This window comes from Sinohyriopsis cumingii, chromosome 5 (genome assembly GCF_028554795.1).
Source record: "Sinohyriopsis cumingii isolate HCF-2022 chromosome 5, ASM2855479v2, whole genome shotgun sequence".
Classification (NCBI taxonomy): Eukaryota; Metazoa; Mollusca; class Bivalvia; order Unionida; family Unionidae; genus Sinohyriopsis; species Sinohyriopsis cumingii.
The window spans coordinates 47,413,247-47,439,158 of record NC_142965.1 but is presented as its reverse complement, the minus strand read 5'-3'; the positions used below and the strand labels follow the sequence as shown (position 1 = coordinate 47,439,158).

Below are 25,912 nucleotides of genomic sequence, written 5' to 3'. Positions count from 1 at the left end.
AATAATGGATAGAATAAGGTCTTTTTTATCTACAGTTCAGATCAGGAGAGATTTTTTTTTTAAAGGTTTTGTTGACCATAAATTTATATTCTCAAACATTCACAATGGGCAGTCCTTCACATTGACAAGATTCATCCATGTTAATTAAACATGAAATTTAATCCCAACAAAATTTTTATTATGCCAGTGAAGATTAGAAAGATAATGATTTAGGTGCAGTTGGTGACATAAGGTGTCAGGCTGTGAGTGGGAGCATATAACACTCCTAAATTCACAAGATAATGTTAGAGCATTGCCCACCATGTCACACATTTGTATATTACTGGGTGTGACTGATTCTCTCATCAAATTCATCACCACTATCATCATTAGAACATGCTTGGTAGATGATAGCACTTGAGGGTGAAATAAACTGGGTCAGTTGCTTACAGTTATAGATTCATCAGTGCCCTGTATACAAAATCACTTCCATTGTCATGGTTAATCCAGTGCTAAAGGAAAGCCAGGGTATTAATTATGTAGTGGAAAATAACAACAATGAAGAATACGGAAATGTGCACCAGAAGATCAAGCCTTTGTAGTAATTCTACCTTTCAGCATATGAATTAGCTCACCTCTAGAAGATACTACAGTTTTGCCAATATTGGTCAGAATTCTCCATTCCCAAAATTACCATCCTGGTTATTAAAACCTCCCAGATAATATTTGATCTTTGCAGTAACAAAAAATTGAAATCAGTTCTCTCCGTTTTCTCAGTAAATTGTCCATATGTTGTTTATGTGTACAGATGGTTGAATGGATGGAGACGAAGTTACAGCTGCACATGTAACACCCTTTAGCACTATTTGAAGTAGGTTACTGGATTAAGCATCCATTTTAAAACATCAATTACAGCCATACACAGATCTTAGAATTAAAACTTAAAAAATTAAGTTTCATCAACTTTTCAGATTCCTTTTGTATGCTGAAAGCCTTAAATAATTTTAAATTTGACATCCTCTTAAGGCTGCAAATTTTACAGAAATATAATTTGCATGTTAAATCTGGAAAAAAATTCAGTACAGTTGACTAACTAGTCATATTGGTATTAGGGGCAGATAAAGCAGTTAATGTTACGCGGCAGTCACCCATTTTTGAAATGGTAAATCCATATACCAACTTAATACATTGGTAGTGTGCCATTCCAGTATCACAATGAGGTGGTAGTGTGCCATTCCAGTATCCCAGTGAGGTGGTTGTGTGCCATTCCAGTATCCCAGTGAGGTGGTAGTGTGCCATTCCAGTATCACAATGAGGTGGTAGTGTGCCATTCCAGTATCATAATGAGGTGGTAGTGTGCCATTCCAGTATCACAATGAGGTGGTAGTGTGCCATTCCAGTATCCCAGTGAGGTGGTAGTTCACCATTCATGTATCCCAATGAGATGGTAGTGTGCCATTCCAGTATCCCAGTGAGGTGGTAGTTCACCATTCCTGTATCCCAGTGAGGTGGTTGTGTGTCATTCCAGTATCCCAATGAGGCGGCAGTGTGTCATTCCAGTATCCCAATGAGGCGACAGTGTGTCATTCCAGTATCCCAATGAGGTGGTTGTGTGTCATTCCAGTATCACAATGAGGTGGTTGTGTGTCATTCCAGTATCCCAGTGAGGTGGCAGTGTGTCATTCCAGTATCATAATGAGGTGGTAGTGTGCCATTCCAGTATCCCAGTGAGGTGGTAGTGTGCCATTCCTGTATCCCAATGAGGTGGCAGTGTGTCATTCCAGTATCACAATGAGGCAGTGGTGTGCCATTCCTGTATCTCACAATAAATTTAGATTCTTGTTGCTAATGAGCCTACCTAGAAAAAATCTTAGACCTTTGAAATGAATGTGGTTTATGTTTTTTTAAAAATCGGTGCTAATACTTTTTAAATATTTTTTTGTAACTCTGCTGGTCATAGACCTGAAATGTTTCTACACTGTTATTTTGTCTGTTTTATTTCCATGTCTGTCCATTTGTTATTCATTCATCAGTAAAAGTTTGTTATTGTTACTTCTGTGTAACTACTTGGAGGATTACCATGAAACTCTACACGACACATTCCTCCACATTAAACCTAATTTAATTAGTTGTGGATAAAAGTCATGTTGTCTGACATACACTATGGTCACAGTGGTAATTATCTTGAAAACCTTGTTATTGCTCCTTTTATTTTATAAACGCTTTACCAAATCTTAATATCTTTTCCCATCAACTTTTGTTTAGTATGTCATCATTATGTTTATTTGGAAGTTTATCATCCTAATGTTTCCTCACAATTGTTTGTGTTTAAATGTTAATTGTCACCATATATTCATTATTGTACTGACATGCCATTAAACCTTTACACCCTCCCCTACTTATACCAGTCCTCCTCCTCCTCCCAAGTGGATGGTCATATCAGCATGGGGTTTTCACCTAAAGACTTTGTATAATATCTACTTGCTTCTAAATGAAAATGGTGCCCATTCAACGTCCAATAGATCTTTTTATGCTACTTTTAATGAATGAAAGGTCATATCAGCATGGAGTTTTCTCCATAAGATTTCTTACAATATCTGTTTGGTTCTAAATGAAGATGGTACTGATCTGACATCCAGTATAACTTTAAAATCCTATCACTACTGGATGTGTGGTCATATTTTACAGTGGGTTTTTATAAAGAGACTTATTATGATATCCAGTAAGTCTTGCATTAGTCAGAGTTTCCTCTGACCCTTGCCACCCCTTTTTTGATATTTGGACATTTATGTTGGAGTGTAGGGTCAGAGTCCATTGGCTATTGAAAAGTTGGAATTTGCCGACACCATTTCGTGTTGGCATAGGAAGCCGCTTACTATCCGGCCTAGCAAACTTGAACGACTTCATCAAGATTTACCTGCATGAAATCGATAGGAATATGATTTTTTTTCTAAACAATTTTGAACATATCATTTGTCGTGTCGTTAATCCACTGACAGATGAGATGAAAGTACATCATTGCTGAAATTTGACCTGGATCTCGCTATTTGCATTCTGAGTCACATGACTATACAAATCTTGCAACCTAAATGTCATTGACATCAGAGGTCAAAGAGTCACGTAATATTGACAATAAACAAATTTCCAAATTTGTTGTAGATAGATTTTTTAAATATTACATAGAAGTCACGTAATGTTTGTAAATAAATATAATGCATACTTAATTCTCAATATATTTATTCTGAGAACAATTACCAGAAACCTGTCGGTACCGCAGGAGGGTGGAGAAAACCATTTTTAACCATTGCTGAGCATGTGAAAGCGATGTTTTTGTTGGTATCACGTGACTACCTCATTGACATGCACTCTCTGCTTCGTGAGTCTAGTTTTCTTCAAGTTGGTGCAACATTTACAGATTTACAGTTGTTTTCAGAATAAATATTTTGAGAAGTTTGTGTTTAAGTTTTCTATAATGATTATGTGACTTTCATTGATATGTTCAATTTGTTTTCCTATAGCAACACTAGCAATGGTTTATTGTTGATATCATGTGACTATATGACCTGATGCCTTTGACATGTAGGTTGCGAGATTTGTGTAGTCACGTGACTAGGAATGCAAATGGTGAGATCCAGGTCAAATTTCAGCAATGCTGTAGTTTTGTCTTGAATGTCAGCAGATTAAAGATAAAATAAATGCTATGCTCATGATCTTTTAGAAAATAAATCATATTCTTATCGATTTCATGCAGGTATATCTCGATGAAAAGTCATTAAATTTTGCTAGGCCGGCTTGAAAGTGGCTGCCATATGTATAACCAGATATGCCAGTAAACACTGTATTTACATATCTTTTTATCTCCATCATTGTCATTTTTACAGTACATGATTTTTTGATGCTGCAGATTCCCTCAAGCATTGGTTTACCCTCGGTTATTGACATTTCGATTTAGTATGCAGTGTTTGATAGATAGCATGTATTATACAGAATAAATATTTAACTTCCTTTGGGGCATCATTTACAATTCATATAACAGGCATTTGTTTTCCTTCAAATTACATGTCTGTGAAATTATTATCTTGAGTTATTTTAGCCCCGGGTTTTGAATTTACCTGCACAAAAGTGCAGGAAAACCTGCCACACCATATCATCAAAGTAGTCTTAATGACATTATCATTATTAGCACTATTAGTCATAAACCAGAAGATCTTGTGGGATGATCTCTTGTCTGTCATCCATCCATCCATTAGCTCAAGTTTGTTATCACCACTCTTCTTAAACTACTTGGAGGACTGCAGTAATACTTTACACATGATCATCCCATGATCTAGTTGGTCCTAAATGACAATGGATATGCTTGGTTGACCACAATGGCTATCTTGAAAATCTTGTTGCTGCACCTTCTAAATGGAAAGAAACATTGCCACAAGGTCTTCACCAGCAGATTTATTATAATATATAGTTGGTCCAAAATGAAAATGGTGACAGTATGGCAAATACGCCCCTTTACAGTGGCCAATATTGCCACTATTATAGATGGTTGTAGCAAACATATGGCTTCTCAAAATAACTTCATATCATGTCTAATTGGTCCTAATGGTACTATGCAGACATTCTATATGCCTGCTATATCAACATCTTGTAAAGCTTATTTCTACCGTTCCAGTGGCCTAGTGGTTAGAGCATCCGCCCCGGCCGAGTCATACCAAAGACTTACAAAAATGGTACTAACAGCTGCCTCACTAGGTGCTCAGCATTAAGAGATTAGTGTTAGGACTTTTCGGCCTGGCGTCAGGATAATGTGACTTGTTGGGACATCATGCTACATGTCTGCGGCATGATGCCCCAGTGCTAGACATCACTATAAACTGCCACACTGCAGACATCATAGCGATATGACTGATTTTTTTTCAAGGCTATGTTAAAAATCCTAATCACACACACACTCTACTACCGTACTCCTAAACAGAAAGTCATATTGACCTTGCGTTTTCACCAGAAGGCATCTTGTGTTGACTAGATAGGCCTAAAAGAAAATCATGCCAAGTTGACATACAGTATATAGCTAATTTTAAAATCTTATTATTGCTGAAGAGTATCAAAGATGATTTAAACACTCCACAATTAAAAAAATGAAATGGATTTATCTTGAATTCCTGGAATCTCTTTCAGCCAGTAGAGAGTCAGTCCCTTCAAGTAGAAAGTCTATTTTATTTGTTTTCATTGTTGAATTACATCTTTCCCTTTTTCTTTAATACCACCTGCTTTGGTGTGCCATGAATGATGTTGATGCTGCAGAGCTTGGAACTGCCTCTTGATGGATAAACATGGTACACTGGGATAATGGGTTAATTGGTTGTTCAGAAATATCTTAGAAATTGTCAGGGAATGACTTTTTCTTGTTATTGTGGGATTAACACAGTTTTTTAGCACAAATTACGTGATGGCCAGTATAACTTGTGTAGGAAGAAATGGGGAAAAACTCCGGGAAGAACTGCAGAGCTTTCTCACATACCCACATAGTCTGAGCCTGATACTCAAACCCACATGAACAGAGGTGATTGGTAAAGGCAAATGCTTTAGACTACTAACAATTAGACAAACCTTTTATCAGCTTCTTAAAATGTTATGAACTGAATTTTACCAACTTTAGGCAAAAGCATCCTGAAGGCCTTGTTGATACAAGCGATGCCAATCTGCCATCAAATTTAGCCACATTGCTACAAATTACAAAACTGCCCATAACTGCTCAACAGAATTTAACCAAATTTGACAGCAAGCATTCTGGCAAGAAGGTGTTTCAGTTTACAGAAATAATGCTGAGCCACTGTTCATTATGGCCAATGTTATTGAAAAAAAAAGAACCTTTAAATGACTTGTTCTCATACACCACTCAGCAGAGTCGGCTAAATTTCATAGAAAGCAACCTGGCATAAGACTTTCAAGTTTACAATAATAATGCTGATCTGTTTTCTAATATGGCTGCCATTATTGAAAAATACAAAAACCTTTATATGTCAGAAAGCATTATACTAAAATACATTGCATGGCCAACTGTCAGTTTATTTGCAGGTAGATGTCATGTATGTGTATGATGTCAGGCCCACTTAAGTCTATTGTATGTTTGTTTACGTTATCGATGATATGTTCTTCCCAAAGATAAATCTCCTAGTATATGGATATGAGAATCTGTAATTAAACAGTTGTTTCTCTAACGTACATTTTTTTTTTATAGATGAGAACTTTTCCTTCAAGGGTGAAACAAAGTTGTAGTGATACTAATATGATAAAACTTTCCCTGTCCAATATATAAATCTTTAATGGTACTTTTCATATTGCTGTTTGTTTTCAGTGATGATGACTACGTACCGGTAAATCTACGGAAGCATCCCAAGAAGGAGCTGAGGCATGCATACTCTGATGTTTTACCAGAAAATCCCCGTCGTCGTAGTCAGACCATGACTGAAGCCAAGGAGCATGCGGTTGCTTGTCTCCAGAGAGAGCTGGACAAGGCACAAAAGGTTTGGTAAAGAATTTATCAAAACACATGGTCTTATAGGCTAAGGAATAAAAATCTGTCATTTTGTACTAGGACAAAGCTTTTGAATTGTATTCATGGACATAAATGATAGATTTGTTTTCATAGCTACTTTCTGTCAGATAGTTATGTTTTTACATGACAATGTAAAATAAGATCTTTCAGTTTATAGCACATGCTTGGATGGCCTCCAGATTCAGCAATAAATCTCAGATTGTATTCCTGTATCTGAGATTTTCACTATATCCTGCTTGATTGGCAACAATTTTTTTCCCGCTGAATGATAAGTAGTCATCAGAGATTATAAATAAAATCGCAACTTCTTTAATTCATCTGACAGTAACTTGTTTTATTTTTAAGTGAAACTTGAGGATATCCTCAAATTATTGAAATCAACTCAAGGTGTACAATTAAGATATCTAGGATAAGGTTTACAGTTTTGAAACTATTTTTAAGTCTTCCCATTAATGGTACTTCTATCTCTGACAAAATGCTTGACATTGTTTTAAATTTCGTAGGCAACATAATGTAAAATCTTAATTTTGTTTGATTTGATGCTTAACAGCACTGCAATTTAAGTAGAGTTTTTTATTGCTGAGGCAATCAGAGTTAAAGTGTCATGTCCAAGGACATAGCATAGTTGCCAACCTGGGTTGATCTTTTGGCAGAATGTGAATCTGCACCCTTTCATTCATGAATCCGGTAAACTAATGATTGAGCTACCATGGTTCCTGCCTCCATTAGTCACCTCTTATGATATGCATGGGAGTGCATCAAACCTATTTCACAGCCCTGAGCCCTGTTGGCAAGAAGTGGTATTTGGAGTGTAGAATACCAAGAGAAACCATAATCTTGGATTGCCATCCACATAGCCTGCAAACATAGAGGTGCAAAACAGGTGCAGTATGACTGTGCTACCTATGCTATGTTTAAAAATGAAACAAACTGTCTATTAGACCAACAGTGGAAGGCTGGATATAGAAACCATGAACTCTCTAGAAGTTATACCCCGAGTCAGTATGCTGGTAAGAGTTATATCCCTTTACAATAGTTTAGTCTTCATTGTTCAAAACTGCTACTTTTAACTCATTCGGCCCCAGAGATTTTTTTGTCGTTTTTGCCTGAAATGTGCATTGGAAAGAGATTTGGAGGGCTATTTCTGAATACATCATAATACATTGGCTTTCAACAGATTTTCCATGAGACTAATGCCTAGTTGTATTAGAAACATCATTTTCCATTGGTTATTTTGCTTGCGCATGAGCAGAAGGGTAAAAGTTGGAGTTCTTTTTTTTTTATTTGCTTAATGGACCAATCATTTTCGTATGGAGACCGCAATTTATTCCAAATGCCCACCTTATCTTAGTTTTTGCAAAGAATCACCTGTCTGTGTGCAGTTAAGACCGTTATGTCTTAGATCTGAGGCCAAAAGGTCTAAAATCCAGACACAAAATCACATTCCAACCTCGAGCGAATTTTGGGTGGAAAAAAAACGGGTCCAGAAAATGAGGTTTTTCCCTCTGTATTTTGTAGTGCAGCAAGAACTTCCACATTATTTGGTATCATTTTAGAGCTATATCTGTCTGCTTTCTTTAATACCACCCACGTTGGTGTATCTTAAATGACCTTGATGCTGCAGAGCTCGGAAGTAGGGTACAGCCTCATCATGCCTACAGATGGGATCGGGGCCAAATCGGTTAATGGGGTGCTTGCTCGTTTTGTATCAGAAAAATTTGAAATATGCAGAATATGCAGGGATTAGCTCTCATTTTATAGTTTCAAGAGAAACTTTTGCAAAAGATGTCTAAAATTCTGTTTGTTTTAGTATATTTTTATCAAAATGACTTTCGAGATTTTTTGACCATTGACCCATTGCAAAGGGACATAACTTGCATCTCCTTGAGGAATATATATATACTGGTCTTTTGTGTAACAGATGCAGGTACAAATAAAATAGATGATGAATAAGAGACAGACTAGGTCATCCCTGTAATATATTTTCATTAGGGTCACCAGCAGAGAATTTCAGTTTCAGTGATGACCTTAAGTTTCCTAGTGTAGAGCTGGTTCTTAACTAAATTTGAAATTTTCATTAAGGTATACTGACAAAAAACAATATACAAATTACAGATAATATATGATGACAGACAGTTAGCCCCTTACAGTTAACAAATCTTCATATCTCAATCATTACTGGAGGACAGAGGTATATAAAATGTTCCCCTGACAGCTCAGCCATGGTGCAGCACTGGATCTGTGCAGTATAAATACCTCATTTTAATTTAATGTGTACATGCTGCAGACTCTTAAAAATAGAGGCAAAAACTAAATCTTAAACTTTTCAAAAGGACAGTACTGCAAATGGGGAGGAACTCTGTAATTTTGTATATGATGAATTAGGCTGTGCATTATAATTTATTTAATTTTGCCAAATAAAGCACCATCCTCCCTGTCAGCAAAAGAAAAATTTGATCAGATATAATTCACCCTGGCAATGTGTTTTTATTTTATTCTTGAATTAAATGATCTCTTTGTTTTCAGGAAATGAAACTGAAGGATGAGGAATGTGAGAAGTTGCTGAAGGTGAGAGACCAGATGGGAGAGGAGTTAGAAGAGCTAACAGCCAGTCTCTTTCAGGTAATTTTGAGGCTTGAGGTATGTTGGTCACATGATATCTAGTTTTTTCATTATGGTCCTGATGCTAGCATACCCATTGCTATGTAGTTATTGCAGATGGAACTAATCTTCTTTACCAGAGGTGTTAAGAAGCTAACTAGTCTCTTTATGTGTATACTGTTACACCTGGCCTTACAATGTATTTAGCATGCATTCTACTCTGGAAAGGGATGGGGTTGGGGGTTGTTGATTAGTAGAACAAGCTGAGAGTCAGCCTCCACAATATGAAACAGTCATATGACATTATCTTGCCAGATATAATGCTGTATTCGGTAGTCCATATCTGCTATGAAATGGTGACCTTGTAAGAAGGATAACTTCGTGGGGGGGGGTTGACAACATGGTACCTCTGATGCCTGACAAAGTGGCTTACATGGTACCTCTGATGCCTGATAAAGTGGCTTCACATAGGGAATGGTAGGCTATATTATCCAAGTTACTAAGTGCTGCAACTTATTTTAAGATTGAAAGTCATTTTTGCTGACATTATTATTATTATTGTTGTTGTTATTGATGTCCAGAAGTGATAGTACTGGAGTACCAAGTTGTTCTTATATCACACAGAAATATTAACATGTTTTGCAATCAGGCTATACAGTTATTCAAAGTTTTCTTGTTCCAAACCTTACATCTGGCAACTTGGAACACAAAGGTAATCATAAACAGAAGAGAACAGCTCAAATATGGAGTGTAGAATGGGATGATATTTTACATTCATTCTCTTAAAATATATGCACTTGGACAAAAATGTCAAGAGCAGAGAGAATACAATCGGCCTTTAAGTGTTAATTAATTAAACATAAATGTTACAGTTTTAAAAAACTGTGTGTAATGAGAGGCAGACTTGTACAATTTGACAGTAATCTTTTGCTGCATGTCATTTTTTTAAAACTGTTTACTTATATAATATTAGGCAAATAAATTCTGTCAAAATATTGGAATTGTTTATAATACACTGTCCATTTGAGTTTTGCCTGTTTTGAAGTATATAAAAAAATTAGTAATATGAAACTTTTTTGGAAAACATGAGAATTGTCCAGCTTTTTGGACTAAATTGTGTTCAAGAAGTGTTGGCCAGTCTGTCAGATATTTGTAATTAAGCCATTTAACGTCGGCGTGTATACATTAAAATGTGCCTTTTTGGTACAAAGTATGTAAATTCTGGTAGTTTTTATAATATGAAAAACAAGCAAATTTTATTTCTGCAAGTTCTCTTGCTAGGTGTACAACTATGTTCTCTCTCATCTTCAAAAGCACTTTTATATTTCCAGCTTTCCAAGCTGTAAGCATGGTAATTTATCACTGAAGCAAATACACTGCCCTCCTGATATTTGCCAAACAATTTTTTGTATGTTCTATTCTGAATCAAGTAAATATTTCAAAAACCAGTTGTCTTATATATACAGCATCACATGTATATTTTTCTCCAAACTTGTGAATCTCTCTGAGTTTTTTACATGATGGATGTCTGTTTCATTCATGTTTATTTTCTTTATATTACAGTATGATAATGGTGAGCTAATTGTGGGTTTAAAAAGTCAAATTTTAAGTATCTTTTACTGAAAGAACAAAAATGGTGTCCAAACAAATAACATCAGTGCTGCATCATAGAACTGTATGGATCAAACCCAGCTTGTAATTGGGGCAAAGAAGAAGCCTTTTAATCTGGAGGTCAAAGGTCAAGGTTGCTGTAACTGAAAGAAATAGAAATGATTTCCACACAGTAATATTAGTTCTACACAACAGACCTGAACCATATTTTGTGAATGGTCTGCACTTGCAGTAAAAAAAATCTCTTTATGGAGAGGGTCAAACGGAGAGAAATGGTTTCTGCACAAATAATTTATCTTTATTGAGTGTTAAATACATGAGAGTGAATGTGCTGTCCATGATACTCCTGTTTACTTCCTGTATGTAATTTTTAAGGCTAAGTATAGCTCTGCATCTATCATAGTCTGTGCATCAACAATTGCTTGTTACCACTCTTGAGACAACATTTCTGATTGATAGTTAGCAACCTTGCAATATAAGAATAACGATGTCCTGCATCATCAAAATCTCTTGACAGATTCGATAATGAACAAGATTGATTAATTAATTGATATGATACAGCATCTGATTGACTGAGCTTGTTACCACTCTGGAGACCTTTTTTTTTCTGATCTGATTATGATAAAACTTTTTTGCAATTTGAATTTGTAGCATCCATATACCAGACAGGTTTGATAATAAGTGAGATTCAAGATTATAAATGAAATGATCTTGTATCTGATTGACTGAACTTGTTACCACTCTGGAGGCCATATTTTTGATCTGGCTTTGATCCAGGTGGAATATGCATATAGATTATGGACCACTCTGGTGGCCTAGTGGCTAGATGGTCTGCCTAAATATGCATATAGATTATGGACCACTTTGGTGGCCTACTGGCTAAATGGTCTGCCTAGGATGCGGGAGGTCGTTGGTTTGAACCCCCAGCCAAGTCATACCAAAGACTCATATAAATGGTACTAACATCTGCCTCGCTAGATGCTCAGCATTAAGAGGTTAATGTTAGGACTGGTCAGCCTGGTGTCAGGAAAATGCGGCATGATGCCCCAGTGCTAGACATCACTATACAGTAGTCCCCCTCTTATAAGGCCACCCCTAATGCAGCAGGGAAGTGGCCTTATAATGCGGGTGGCCTTTCTAGAGGGGGATGACAAATGCGAATAGTAAATACATATGAAAAAAGTCACAAGTACATTTAATTTTAAATATTTAATATTTTAATTAAATTATCACATGCATGATGTGAAATAAATGTAAAACAAACTTTGTCATCATTTGCAAAAGAATGATATGAATAACCATTGATACAGTTTTAAAACTGTCTTTATAATTATGTTACAGTTCACATCACGTCACTTTGTTGGTAACAGTCTAAAACAAAAAAAAACAGTCTCATCACATTAAAAATATCCTTGCTGTCATATCCCCTGCATATATTGTTTAGTCTTTTGTTCCAATCTTCGACAACTTCATTATTAACATCAGCTGATTCGCCGCTAATGACAGAGCACTTGATATTGTGTCGCACTTGAAATCTGTGCAACCATCCGTTACTTGCGATAAAGTCGTCATATCCCAGTTCAACTGACAATTTTTGCTTTTTCTTGTCTTTCAGATCAGGACACAAACGTCTCCTGGCTCAAACAATCTTCCTTTCTCCGTCCATTTCACCTTTCCACTTCTGCTGAATTGTTTCATTATCTTTCATGATATTGTTTATCTGAGTCTTCCCGACGTTAGTTTTCTGCAAGGATCCTCGACGACCCCCCTCCCCCCCCCCAGTTGAATTACTTTCACGTTCTCCTCTAAACTGAGAATTTTTATTTTCCTCGATGACATGTTGATCTTTTTGCAGTAAGTTATTCATGTTGCCAACTACAATACTGATAAAACAATTTTGTATGCATCTAAACAAATTGCCGTGTTTTTAAAGGAAGTGATCTTGTCACATGATTCGTTAGTCGCAGTCTGGTATCCTATTGTTTTTATACATTTCTTGAAACTAGGTGAGAGAAGCCAAAACGGCTTCGTTATGTACCATTAACATCACGCAGATTTGACCTCGCGGCCGCTAGGATTCGTAATTTTGACAATTATTGTCAGTAGTAATAGCCACTGATTACCAAAGTGAACAAGCTCAACATCTTATTAAGGGAAGCCATAAAGGCTATTAAACCATTTTCCTACTGACTTGGGTATTGTACATCGATAATGCCACTTCTCAGCTGTTACTACTGTTCGATAATTGTATTCTTAACAATTATCAGAGTGACTAAACTGGACATCTTATGATAACACAGCAGTAAGGCTAATTGGATTACATGTACCATGCATTAAAATTTGAGTCTTTCTCGGTTTTTATGGAATAAATTTGGCTTCTCGTGAGGCGTAAATGATATAATATTAACCTTAGTGGTAAATGTACTTCACTCAACACTTCTTTCAGTAACGAAAACCTGACATCGGGAAACAGAAATCGGATTACTTAACACACGTTATGAATACAATACTGGTTCTGGATACATATTCAAATAAAATGCGGCCGCTTGTGAGGGGTAAATTTTATGATTTTGCACTAATATGCTGGCCGCTGGTCGCGTTAGGTGGGTGGCCTTTCGCGAGGGGTACTTTTGAACACAAACTCGTCGGTGCCAACGGATTCTGGCCGTAAGGAGCGGGTGGCCGCTGGTCAGGGGGGCCGTTCAAGAGGGGGACTACTGTAGACTGCCACACTACAGAAATCATAGCGATTTGACTGAAAAATTGTTAAAGCCATGTTAAAATTCCAAATCACACACTCACATATATATTATTGACATCTAGGATGATTTTGTTAGTGAGACATTGTATTTTGTCATTTTATGTGTTGAAATGCTTATGCTGTCAATAAAAGAAAGTAAATTTTCGACTTACCTTACATGCCAAATTTCATACTCTGTGTTCATGATTGTCTCCATGTGTTGCAATTGTTCAGATGTATAGTATATTGTTCCTGTCATTACTTTATTAAATTTGACTTTCTAGTATAAAATGTTTATCAACTTGTCTGATAACTTTGCTATATTTTGTTTGCATATAGGAGGCCAACAACATGGTTCAGGAAGCCAATATAAAGAGGATAAATACTGAGAAACATCTGCAGGAAGCAAATCAGAAGGTGTGTCTGTCAGCTGTTGAAATTTATATTTTCAGATCATTTATAATTTAACTAAAGTTTTAATTTTTCTTTAATTTTGCTAGCATTGAAAATTCTTTGAATCAATTTATTATAATATTTTGTTGCTTTTTTTTTTACATGTGTGTGTATTTGTTAAATGAATTATGTGTGCAGATTGTTTTTTGTTGGCACCACTGGTCATAAAAGAGCTTATGGGATGTACCTTTGTCCAACATTTGTCTGTTAGCACAAGTTTGTTATCATTACCCCTTCTAAACTACTTTTAGGATTACCACAGTTCATTGGCAGCCAATTAAAAAATCTTGTTTGAACAGAAAGACTAGGTTTTTCACCAAAAGACTTGTTATGTCCAGTTGGTCCTAAATGAAAATAATGGTGATCTGGCATATACTATGGCTGCCACATAAGGGGTTCTTTGAAAATCTTGTTATTACTTCTTAGGAATAATGGATGGTTGTATCAGCATGAGGCTTTCACTGAAAGATTTCTTATGGTGAGTAGTTGGTCCTCAATGAAGAAAGTACGGATCGGAGATCTGATATGTCTACCACATCAGTCTCTTGAAAATCTTGTTCTTGTTATCAGCACTCCTCTTTATGGATGGTCATATCAACACAAGGTTTTCACTAAAAGAGTTTTTATGGGTTCTAGTTGGTCCTAAATGAAACTGGTCTTGTCTCAAATTCCTGGAAATTCTTTTCACCCAGTATAGCATCAGTCCATTGAAGGGTCTCAGTCCATTCAAGGGTCTCGTTTTGTTTTGTTTTCACCTGCATGAGCTGATAGATCAACGTTATCAGTTTGTAGTGACAGTGGAAGCTGTTATCTGAGGTATCTTTAGCTCTTCAAATGCCTTGCAACTGAGTGTATGTTGGGACTGTAGTCTAAAGTCCCAACATCATTAAGTATGCAAGGGGATGTGTAGAGGGATAGAAATGATAGTAGTAGAGACAGTTGAATCATCACCAATATTGTTAGGAGTTTTGTCTCGTATGTGAAGTATTGGAGATTTAGGTGTCACTTTTATGATGTTATGGTTGGTATTGGCATCAGTGTTAAGTGTTTGCATTTTGTCTTACTTTTCTGATCATGTTGCCTGGTCAGTTGTGAAACTTGATGGATGTAGTCATTTTGGAGTGTGCTGTTCATCATTGGTAAAGGGAGGTCTTGGTGACCTAGTTTTCATGTTCAAGTGACATTGCTGGAGTTTGGAATATTTCTTAATGAAGCAAGTGGAACCTGACATTCTGCAGAATTCTTGTGTTAAAGGTTTTGTGACTGTCATTTCATACACTTTTTGCATGCAGTGATCATTGGACCATTATAGGTAGTTTCTTCTTTGCCTTTGCATTCAGGTTGAGATTCTTGAGGCTGAAGTATTAGCTCTGAAGCAGCTGGTTCTGACTTCAACCCCCAGCTCCCCCAACAAGCACCTCCACCCTCAGATCTGCATCAATAACAGCACAGAGAAGAAAAAGGATAAAGATAAGGAAAAGGGAGGTAAACCATTCTGGAAAACTCACCGCCGCTCCACAAGCCACCACGAGTTCACAAAAGAGGCTCGGCAAGAGGCAGAGGCCCAACAGGAGGCAAAGAATGACAGATGCAAAGAGGTAAGTCAACCCTCTACATGTTTGTCTTGCCTGCCATAATAAAAGCAAGAAAATGTTACATTGTCATTATTATATGTTTAGTTTTGAAGGTTGTACTTTCATATAAGACATGGTTTTTCCCAGAATCCTTGTTTTATTTTTGAGCAGCCTCTCACATAGGACATGAAATGATAGTTGCATAGTCACAAATCTTTATCTATATGTCATAGGGTTTTCACTGACCTGACATTTTTTGTCTAATAGCTAAATCTAATGCTTGTGCATAGTTGGATTACCATCCAGCTTTGATTGTTAAGTTTACAAAAAATCATTACGTGTCATTGAGATCAAATAAGGGAAAAATTCAAGATTGTGTAAGGATCACAAGAGAAAGCAAGTTGTTTTTGTTTTCAGAAAACTGGAACGTTAAAAATGATAGTGCCTTTCAAATGAGAACTTTGATATGTTGCAATATTATTTTATTAAGGGGATAAAATGGGTCAACACTTTAAATTTCATGCAGGTATCGTTAATAACTTCTGGGAGATTTTATCTTCAAGTTTCAAGTAGATTCTCATCCTCTGACTAAACATTGATATGAATCAAGGCTTAGTCTTTTAGGTAACCATGGATTTTTTCTCTGAATTAGAAGATCTCACGTACAGCAGACCCACCATTTCTGGTTAGAAACAGGTCGAGAAGCCTAAGAAATATTTGAGAAGGAAAATGCATTGAGTTTCATTACTGCTGTGTTCTCCAGTAATACTTTGTTTGATGTTGTTTCAGCTGTCATTTATAAATACTAAGGATGCACTTAATTTTTTATAATTTATCATTTTTAATGACTATTTGACTGTTTAACATTCTTTCTGACAGCTTTATGCATTGCATAGGAAGTTTGTCATGAACTTGTATTGCTTCACTTTCAGATTGACCCAGTATGTATGGAAGAATTCAAATGTTGGAGACTACAGTCTGACTTAGGAAGAAGCTCACATTTCTTGTCCAGAATAATTGTAGAGGATATTTGGCCTTGTTTGAATTTCTCTAACTCAAAGGTAAGTCATGCAGGGAATGTTTCATGTTTGGTATGGAATGGTATAATTCATAGTCTTGATTTAGTTCTATCTATATTTCCATACCTTTGTCCTTTGTCCTTCCATATGTCTGTATGTACATCCATACATTCGATGAAGCATGTCGGTAGATTGCTGATAATCTTTCTTATATAGACAAATGAAAGTTGGATAGCATATTTACATGGTATATTTACTCACTCATAAATTAAGTCCAACTGCAAACAGTATTTCACTTGATATGCCATAACATAATGCACCAGCAGATCAGGGTTTATGTTGTTTGTTCTATTGATTACTTCTAACAAACTGTTTAGACCCATATTTGCTGACAAATTAAAGTATTTTGTATGTTTCATACCACTGTAGCAAATTTTTATATTTTTGTACATTTTCTAACTATTGGTACTTTTTGGTCTGCAGTAAATACCAGGAATGTCAAGAGAATTTCAGGATGAAGTGTCCTGGACTTGTCACTCATGGAACTTGGGGCTCCCCAGCCTATTTCTGAGAGTTCCTTGTATAATCTCAATTTCAAAAGAACATAGACGAAAATAAAAAGTACATGCTCATTATTTTAATAATATCAGAATTGAATTGTTAGCAGTCACACTAAAAAAAACTATTTTTCATTAAATAGAATGTTAAGTATAAACATTATACTTGTATATTCATTTCTTTTTTTATCTCTACAGAAACACTAAAAATGAAAAGTAAACCACAACAATAAAAGTGTCAATAAATAATTTCAATCCTAAGAATGATGACTTTAAATGCTGTGTAGTTTTCTCAACAAGTAGAACATCATCTCCATTCTCACTGAAGAAACTAACATAAGTTAACACCTGGCATTACACTGCACCATGTATAGAAGCCTGAATTACCATCATTAAATAAAACCACAGAAACCTTGGTCTGAAATGGAATGTATGCAGTGTGACATCTATGCCACAGAAACCTTCATCCTGAGTGAAATGTATACAGTATGATATTTAATGTACATTGTGCCACAGAAACCTTGGTCCAGAGTGAAATTTATACAGTGAGATCTAATGTTCATTGTGCCACAAAAACCTTGTTACTGAGTGAAATTTATACAATATAACATCCGTTCACATTATGCGACAGAAACCTTGGTCCTGAGTTTGAATTTATACAATGAGGCATCTAATGCTCATTGTGCCACAGAAACCTTGGTCCTAAATGAAATTTATGGTGTGACATTTAATGAATATTGTGCCACAAAAAGCCTTGGTCTGGAATGAAATTTATAGTGTGACATCTAAAGCTCAATATGCCACAGAAGCCTTGGTCCTTAGTAGAATTTATAAAATGATTTAATAACTAATGTCATTAGTCAGCTAAATTTAAGTACAATAAAGCCATTTTCTTAATAGTATTATAAGTGGAACATTCAAGCCTTTATTGTCACTGGTGTTAACTAGTGGTGTCAGATTTGCATTAGTGGTCAGATTCAATTGAAGAATCATTTCCATCAGAAGCAACTGATGTTAGATGAAATCTCTGTTTGGGTAAAATAGTTATGACTAAATAAACATACTTGATTTATTTCAGTTGGCAGAACGTGTACAGTGTTGTGTTGAAGACAATAATATAGCTATTGAGCCTATACCAGGAGACAACTCATATCCAAGGTTTGTTTTAGTTTTTAGTTTGCACTCACAAACATACTGGTGGTCTTATACCATAACTTGGTGTTATCATCATTGTGTTGTCATCGTCATTAAAATTGTCAAGTTTTTCCATGTAGGCCAGTATTTTTTGCACTTGTTGAAAGACTTTCAATAGATATATACATTCTGTGACATAGTTTATCTTTCAGTATGTATTAAAGATCACTCTGACCTACTTTTTATGCACCATTGGCTATAATTCGCATAGTTGCTGTGAGAGCAGTCAGTATGTATAGGGTTTAATGGCATGTCAGCACATTCCTAGCTATATTGTTCTGAGCAGAAACCAATTGACAAAAATGGTACATGAAATACATTGCAAAAATTCCCAGGAAGACAAACCCCACCAACCAAAAGTAAATATCAATCATGGGACAAAATATACAAGGCAGTCATATTGCAAAAACCTCCAGAAAAGGTATGAAAAAAATTGTTCTGGCAAAGAAAGGGAAAAATCTTTTAACTTGAGATCAGTATTTCTCATTAAACTGCAGTCCTTTAAAAATTCCAAAAACACCATCAAAGGACAAATCTTACAGCAAACACGTTACCTCCGTTGGTTGCCTCTTATGACATGGTGGGGGGGGGGACCCCAAGTGGCTTAGTGGTCTGAAGCGCTCACCGTTATGGATCATTGCCATCTCACCTTTCTCTGTCTGGGTTTTTGAGTCTCGGGTTTGGCCAATGTAGGTATGTGAGAAACCTTGCCAATAGCTTCTCGCAGGTCGGTGGTTCTCTCCCGGGTTTTTCCAGGTTCTTCCTCCACCATTTATACTGGCCCCTATGTATAGCCTATCTTGTGCTGAAAAATGGTGTCAAACCCTACAACAACAGCAGCAACTTATGACATGGAGTAGGGCATATTGGGACTACTCTTCATTCCCAGACCTGCACGGGGAGATAACAGTCAGATATGGGTATTACTTTTTCACCAATCAGGAAGCCATAGTGGGATCAGTATACTGGATTTGTGTACAAACACTCCACACACTCACATAATTGACCCATATCTGTCAGCAGATTGATGATGGGTATGGGTCTTCACTTTTTACAGTCATGTGCATATTATACATTGGTCAGTAGAGTAATTAACATAACTGTTGTTCACTAAATGCTTTAGAGGGTCTTTCCTCAAGGATATTATATGTTTCAATTTAAAACTGGTGTACCATTAAGTACATGCAATGTCTGTTTCCATAGGTATGCTCAGTGTCTAGTTTGATACATATGTTTACTCATTGTCTTTTCATATGTATGTTCATTGTCTATTTTAATACATAAGCTTAACGTTTAGCTATACCTTAGAGGCAGAGTATATTGATATTTGTATCTTGGACCTAGTCTGAATATGGAATGGGGGTTGGGTTGGGAGGATAGCAAACAGGAATTCGTGATTTAGATGGCTGTTTCTTGCATTAGAGTTACAATGGAAAAACTGTCAGGAGTTAATTCCCATTATCATTGTTATTTTATATTACAGGGTAAGGATTGGGTTGGGTTAGAGCTTTATGGCACATCATTACTTGATTGTTCTATTGAACTGTGGCAAGTAAAGTGCCTTTCCTGCAGACACACCACAGAAGCCAATATGAGATGATCAAATTGTGAGAATTGATCTCACACCCTTCTTGTCTAGAGCCCATTTCCATAACCACTTGGCCACCACGGCTACAGAGGCCTCCTGAAATTATCACTTGAAACAATGTTCTGTAGTGAGAAAAAAAAGTGAAATTGTTCTGTCTTCCTGTTTTGTCTGGTAATTGGAACATTATAGTTTATTAGGATCATACAAAGTGTGTAAATATTTGCTGGATCAGAAGCATTTAGGGATCATACTCTGTGTAAAAATTTGTTGGATCAGATGTTACATTTGAGTCCAAGGGGTTTAAAGCCTTTCCCAAGTGCTTCTGCATATATTTACACTGAGCAAATCACATATGATCATTGTTTTTATATGATCAGTGACCAATTACATCACCAAAGACTAATCACATAACCAAACACATGCAGTTTGATGTCTGAGTTTGGCTGATATTGAAATATTGCACATGTCAAATTCAAGTAATCTGGCCTTATCATGTAAGAACAAAGTTTTTAAAAAATGTCTGAATTGGCATCTTAGTACATTTTCAACCCTGAAATTCTAGAAAGAACCTATTGTGCCAAGGAAGTCTTAAAGTTAATTTATTGACACTACATAGCTCTATTTTGAGAATGGTTTTAGTAGTATAAAAATTGACATGTTTAAATGTGTCTTAATTCTATTTGTAGGAAATGTAGTTTAACAGAAACACATCATCTGTGCAATTACAAAATCCGACTGGGAGATGACTCTGAATGGTATTCTATATCACAACACTGTAGAAATAGGGTAAGTATATTACAGCACTGTAGAAATAGGGTAGGTGTATCAGAGCGCTAATGAAACAAGGTATTTGTATAATGGTAATGTAGAAATAGGGTAGGTGTATCACAGCACTGTAGAAATAGGGTATGTGTATCACAGCACTGTAGAAATAGGGTATGTGTATCACAGCACTGTAGAAATAGGGTAGGTGTATAACAGCACTGAAGAATTAGGGTAAGTATATCACAGTACTGTAGAAAAATTGGGTTTGTATATCATGGCACTGAAGAAACAGGGTAACTGTATCACAGCACTTTAGTAATAGGGTAGGTATATATCTCAGTATTGCAGGCATAGAGCAAGTATATTATAGCACTGTAGAAATATAGTAAGTGTATCACAGGAGTGTAGAAAAAGGGTAAGTACATCAAGCACTGTAGAATTGGGTGAGCAAACCTCAGTATGAAAGAACTAGGGTGATAATTAGAGCAGGTTGTAATCAGAACATTAAAATACTGCAAGCACAGCATTTTTGTAACTACAAATCTTGTACGTATGGTGTGATTTTGTTCAGATTAAACTGGGAGGCTACATAGAATTTATGGTGTAAAATAACCTGTTTAATATTTTTATATGTGATCAGCAATGGTGAATGTAAGATCATCTTTGCTTCTTTAGCATGTAAATGATTTGTAGTCTTAGCTTCATGCTGTGTAATAAGATATCGTAATAAGATATCGTCTTTTTAAAGTGTGTTATAAGCAGAATAATTTTACCAAGTAACTCATTTCAGATTGCAGCAGTATGTGATTTTTACACTTACATACGATACATACACCAGGGATTGGTCAAAGCAGAGGGTAAGTTAATTTCTAAAGTTTTATTTCATTTTAAGATACTCCAGAAATCAATATTAAATGACAGTGCTTGACATTATCTCTGTCATTGTTCACAGCCATTCATTACAATATCATCATCAGATTGATCTGACCAGATTATACATCATGGCTTTTTTTTCAGTGGGAATTCTACACACAGTTTATTACTTTAAAGGAAATGGATTTTCTATTACAGGCTCTAAATGGGTAATTTTACCAAATCTGCATTTCATTTATATTGCATTTTCATTCTGTTTTCATTTCACTTGTAATCTCATCATTTTTTGTTTAAGGCCTCAGATATTTTTGCATTTATTACTTTCATCTCTTATTTCCTTTCATTTTCCCTCATTTAAAATAAAATGGGAATACATTTAATAAGTTAGATGTTCTGTCAGTGAGATTGTTACTGTAAAGTGAAAGAACAGCTTTTTTATTTTGTTTTATTGCAAGTGTACTTTAATTTAAAAGTAAATGTATAAACTGCAACGAGAGCATTGAATTTGCAATAAATTAAAATTAAACTGCACTAAGTGTGTATGTTAAATTTTAGAGTATTTGACAGCAAATATTATTTCTTAGCTTGTTTCTTAAAATAAAGATTGTACAGATATGATGAATGGTATTGATAAAATGATCAACGGTGATTAATTTTAGTTCTACTGCTTATAGACCTGCAGAATTTATGGGATGCTGTCCATATACCCATTAGCATGAGATTGTTCCTGCTACTCCAAAACTACTGTAAGGTCTGCCATGAAACTTTACATTCATTGCAAGGTCTAGTTGGTCCTGAATTAAAATGGTTCTGACCACCACCATGGCCATCTTGAAACTCTTGTTATCTCTTCTCCTGAAAGGATGGTCATAATAACATTGGTTTTCACTAAAGACTTCTTGTGATGTCTACTTCACTCTAAATGAAAATGGTGCTGATCTGATATCCAATACAGCAGCTATTTTGAAACTTTTGTTCTTAGTACTTGTTAATCCTAAATGAAAAGGGTGCAGATCTTACATCCAGTATGGCTGCAGCAGTGGCAAATTTGACATTATTATAGCTGAAGAATATCAGATGTGGTTTAAACAGACCTGCCAACCCTCACGATTTTCGCATGAATTTCACAACTCAATATAGCGATTCATGAATTCATGCCACACACACAAAAATCATGAATTCCTAAATTCACAATTGGCTTAAATCATTAATAAAAATAAGTTATATTCATTAAGTGCAAGTCAAAATAGCAGCAGTGGTCACTCATACCCATAACGGTCCTGTACTGCTAGTTGCAGTGTTAGTAAAACTAGATTCTGTTGTTTCAGTTTGCCATGTAGCAAGCTTTGTAAAGTATATAATCTATATTTAGAACAGAAATTTTACAAATACTCGTGAAGAAGACTGGGGCCCAACTGATTTTTTTTATGACATTTATATACTTGTAGGAACTAATTTTTTTTTAAAGCAAACACCAAATAAAGACAGCTTTTTCGAGTGTAGGATTTTTTCAGATATTGAAATATTAGCATGTATTGTAATTTGCTTGAGTTCATATTTTTCTGTGCATGCACCAACACCACTAATCGTTAATTGTTTGATGTTTCATCTTGCGGATTAATACCATTTCATAGTTAAGCTACACAACAGTTAACATGTTTTCACCTCCATGGAAAAAGATATGTATTCCACAAAAGGTGAAATATAGATTGGAGCACACCAAAATTGACCTTACATTCAGCCATCAAATATCAATGTACATTATGCTTTTTGTAAAGTAGTATGCCATGAATTGTCAAATTGGGAATGTGCACTGAGGTTCATATTGTTGCTTACAATTTACTAGTCATACATATACTTACTATATAATAATATTGTTATATAGTACATGTATGACAGTTCAATTTTAAGTAACAATACGAACCCCCGTGGGCATGTGGCAGAACAATGTGAAAAGCACACAGCTTGCAAAAAGCACATAGATATTTGCAAACTGAATAACACCCAGCAGATTTCATCACTGAAGTACTTTAAGCCACGTACTCAAGATCTGCAAGCTACCAATGCTGAAGCATTATGAGTTTTCTTGTTGAACATAACCTACCTTTCTCAGTTGGAGATCAGCAACAGTGACAGTGAAACAGTATTTCCCTTTGTAAGGAAAAATAAAACAAACTTTAGTGCCTCCTTAGGTGCTGAAAATTTGTAACAATTTTAGTCACCAAGATTAAAAAGAAGGCAAGAAGCCTGAACTGTTTTGAAACAAATTTACCATTATCTGATTGAAGTTCAAGGCTGCCACAGCATCATATCATGACAAATAGAGTTTATGTATATCAGTAAATTTGGCTGCAAATAAATTTGTACTTGTAATCATAAAATAATATGTTTTAGTCTTATTTTTGGATTTTCAAATAATTCAGTATTGACCATCAAAGTGGATGGAGCTAGTGTCAGGGTATAATTTTTCACTAATTGTCTTCAAAATTCACTAATTTGTATCCCTCTTTTCACTAATTGCGAGTCTGGAAGGTTGGCAGCTCTGTTTAAACACTGAGGAGTTGAAAGGAGAGATAGTCTAATATTGATTTCTTAGAAATTCTTTTTAGCCAGCGGAGCATCAGTCCCTTTAATGGGCTTTTGTTTATGCTTGTCACAACAAGAACAATGTAACACATCTTGTAAATGGTAAATAATATGTCATTATGAAGAATTAGATCTGGATTATTATGCGAAATGGCTTTCAGTTTTTATATCCGTTCATGAAATAAACTTGTGTTTCATTTATCATTCATTGCATTGCAGTGAATCTTTCTTTCATTCAAATTTATTCTCCATTTGAATTTGTTTGCAGTCATTCTGTATTTCATTTACATTCATTTTGCTTTTTGTTTGTGTTCATTCTGCATTCCATTTTCATTTCACTGGTAAAATTATCCATGTCATGGTCGGTATAGTATTAATCAGTTCAGTGTAATACACTGAAATAGCCTTTACTGTGCCTTGGCAAAGAGGGCCAGAATAGATGTATCTTAAAAGAAAGTAGATAGAGTTATACGGATTCTTTATAAGGCTTTGTGTATTTATAATTACATGAAATAAGGATGTAATATTACTCTGAATCAAAATGTAATTAAATGGGTATTTTTTTCTTTTACTTTGTACAGTAAAACCTGTCTTGAGAGACCAACTGTGTTGAGAGACCTGGATTACCATGCACTTATTGATTATATAATGTTGTGACTTGTTATGAGAGACCATCTATTTTGAGACACCATTATTTTTTGGCAGAAGGGGTGGTCTTTCAAGACAGGTTATACTGTAATATGACCTTGGTCAGATGTTTTGGTTAACATCTGGTTGCATAGATCCTCAGCATGGAATGGGCCCAGTGAAACCAGTGGCAGTCAGTACAGCTGTTTAGAGAAGACCCCTGGAAGAACCATTGACCAATGGGGAAACTACTGGCAAGCTTTCTCAGTATGCACATTGGCTGAGCCTAGAACTCAAACCCACACAGACAGAGGTGAGATGTCATTGATCTGAAAAGTGCCTTAGATGACTCGGCCACCCAGGGCTTCTCAAAACCCATCCTGAACCAAGATGACTATTATATTTACTGGAATATAAGTCTACCCCCCCTTTTTTTTTTTCTTTCTTTAGGACTACAAAAAGCTAATTTCTCTTTCACCGTGCTATAAATCGATGTGTATTTTGCGAATCATATCCATCTAATTCAGAGCTGCACTTTGGAAAAGTAAACAAGCCAAACTTAATAAGAGAGGAAAATTTATTAAAAAAATGTAAAATACAAATTACATTATTGAGTTGAATATGTCAGAAATAAATTGAAAACTTAAAATTTGTCTTAATTAAGTCTAATAAAATCCATAATGCTGGACATTTTAAATTGATTTATATGATTAATTCAATTTAAGGTAACATACTATTACAAAAATAGGGCTTTGTAAGTAACACCTTGATTATACAGTCTGTGAAATCTATTAAAGGCTTGAACACATGCCACTTGTGCAGCATGATCACAGGGATTTCAGATAACCACCCCCCTGTTAATTGGTACTGAACAAGGTTGTCACATGGGAAAACAATCAGGGTACTGCTTTTATAAGCTAAGGGATTCAGGTCAACCATGCACATGACGTTGTAGAACTTTACTTGGCACTGAACAAATACATGTATTAAATTCACTACTCGAACAAAAGGATTATCAACATGAAAACAAAGTGAGTGTTGCCTTTACAAACCAAGGGCTTATTGGGCCAAGTGCACTGGCAGAAAACTTGGGAAATATCACTTGGGAATTAAATCTAACTTATGGAAATGGAAAATGCAATTTAAATCAAAATTATTATTTCATCAAACACAGTGTTTTAAAGCAAATATT

General features: G+C 35.6%; 1 protein-coding gene across 3 annotated transcripts in view; it reads left to right on the top strand.

Annotated features, from left to right (window-relative positions):
* Window positions 1-25,912, top strand: part of LOC149799099 (rab-3A-interacting protein-like) — a 102,309-nt gene that overhangs the window by 64,659 nt on the left and 11,738 nt on the right. For all 3 annotated transcript variants that reach the window (XM_089958085.1, XM_089958086.1, XM_089958087.1), the window contains 8 exons: window positions 6,332-6,500; window positions 9,059-9,154; window positions 13,824-13,901; window positions 15,278-15,535; window positions 16,444-16,572; window positions 18,166-18,245; window positions 20,556-20,655; window positions 21,425-21,491. In XM_089958085.1, the coding sequence (XP_089814211.1) occupies window positions 6,332-6,500; window positions 9,059-9,154; window positions 13,824-13,901; window positions 15,278-15,535; window positions 16,444-16,572; window positions 18,166-18,245; window positions 20,556-20,655; window positions 21,425-21,491 (977 nt within the window). The remainder of the gene's footprint in view (window positions 1-6,331; window positions 6,501-9,058; window positions 9,155-13,823; window positions 13,902-15,277; window positions 15,536-16,443; window positions 16,573-18,165; window positions 18,246-20,555; window positions 20,656-21,424; window positions 21,492-25,912) is intronic.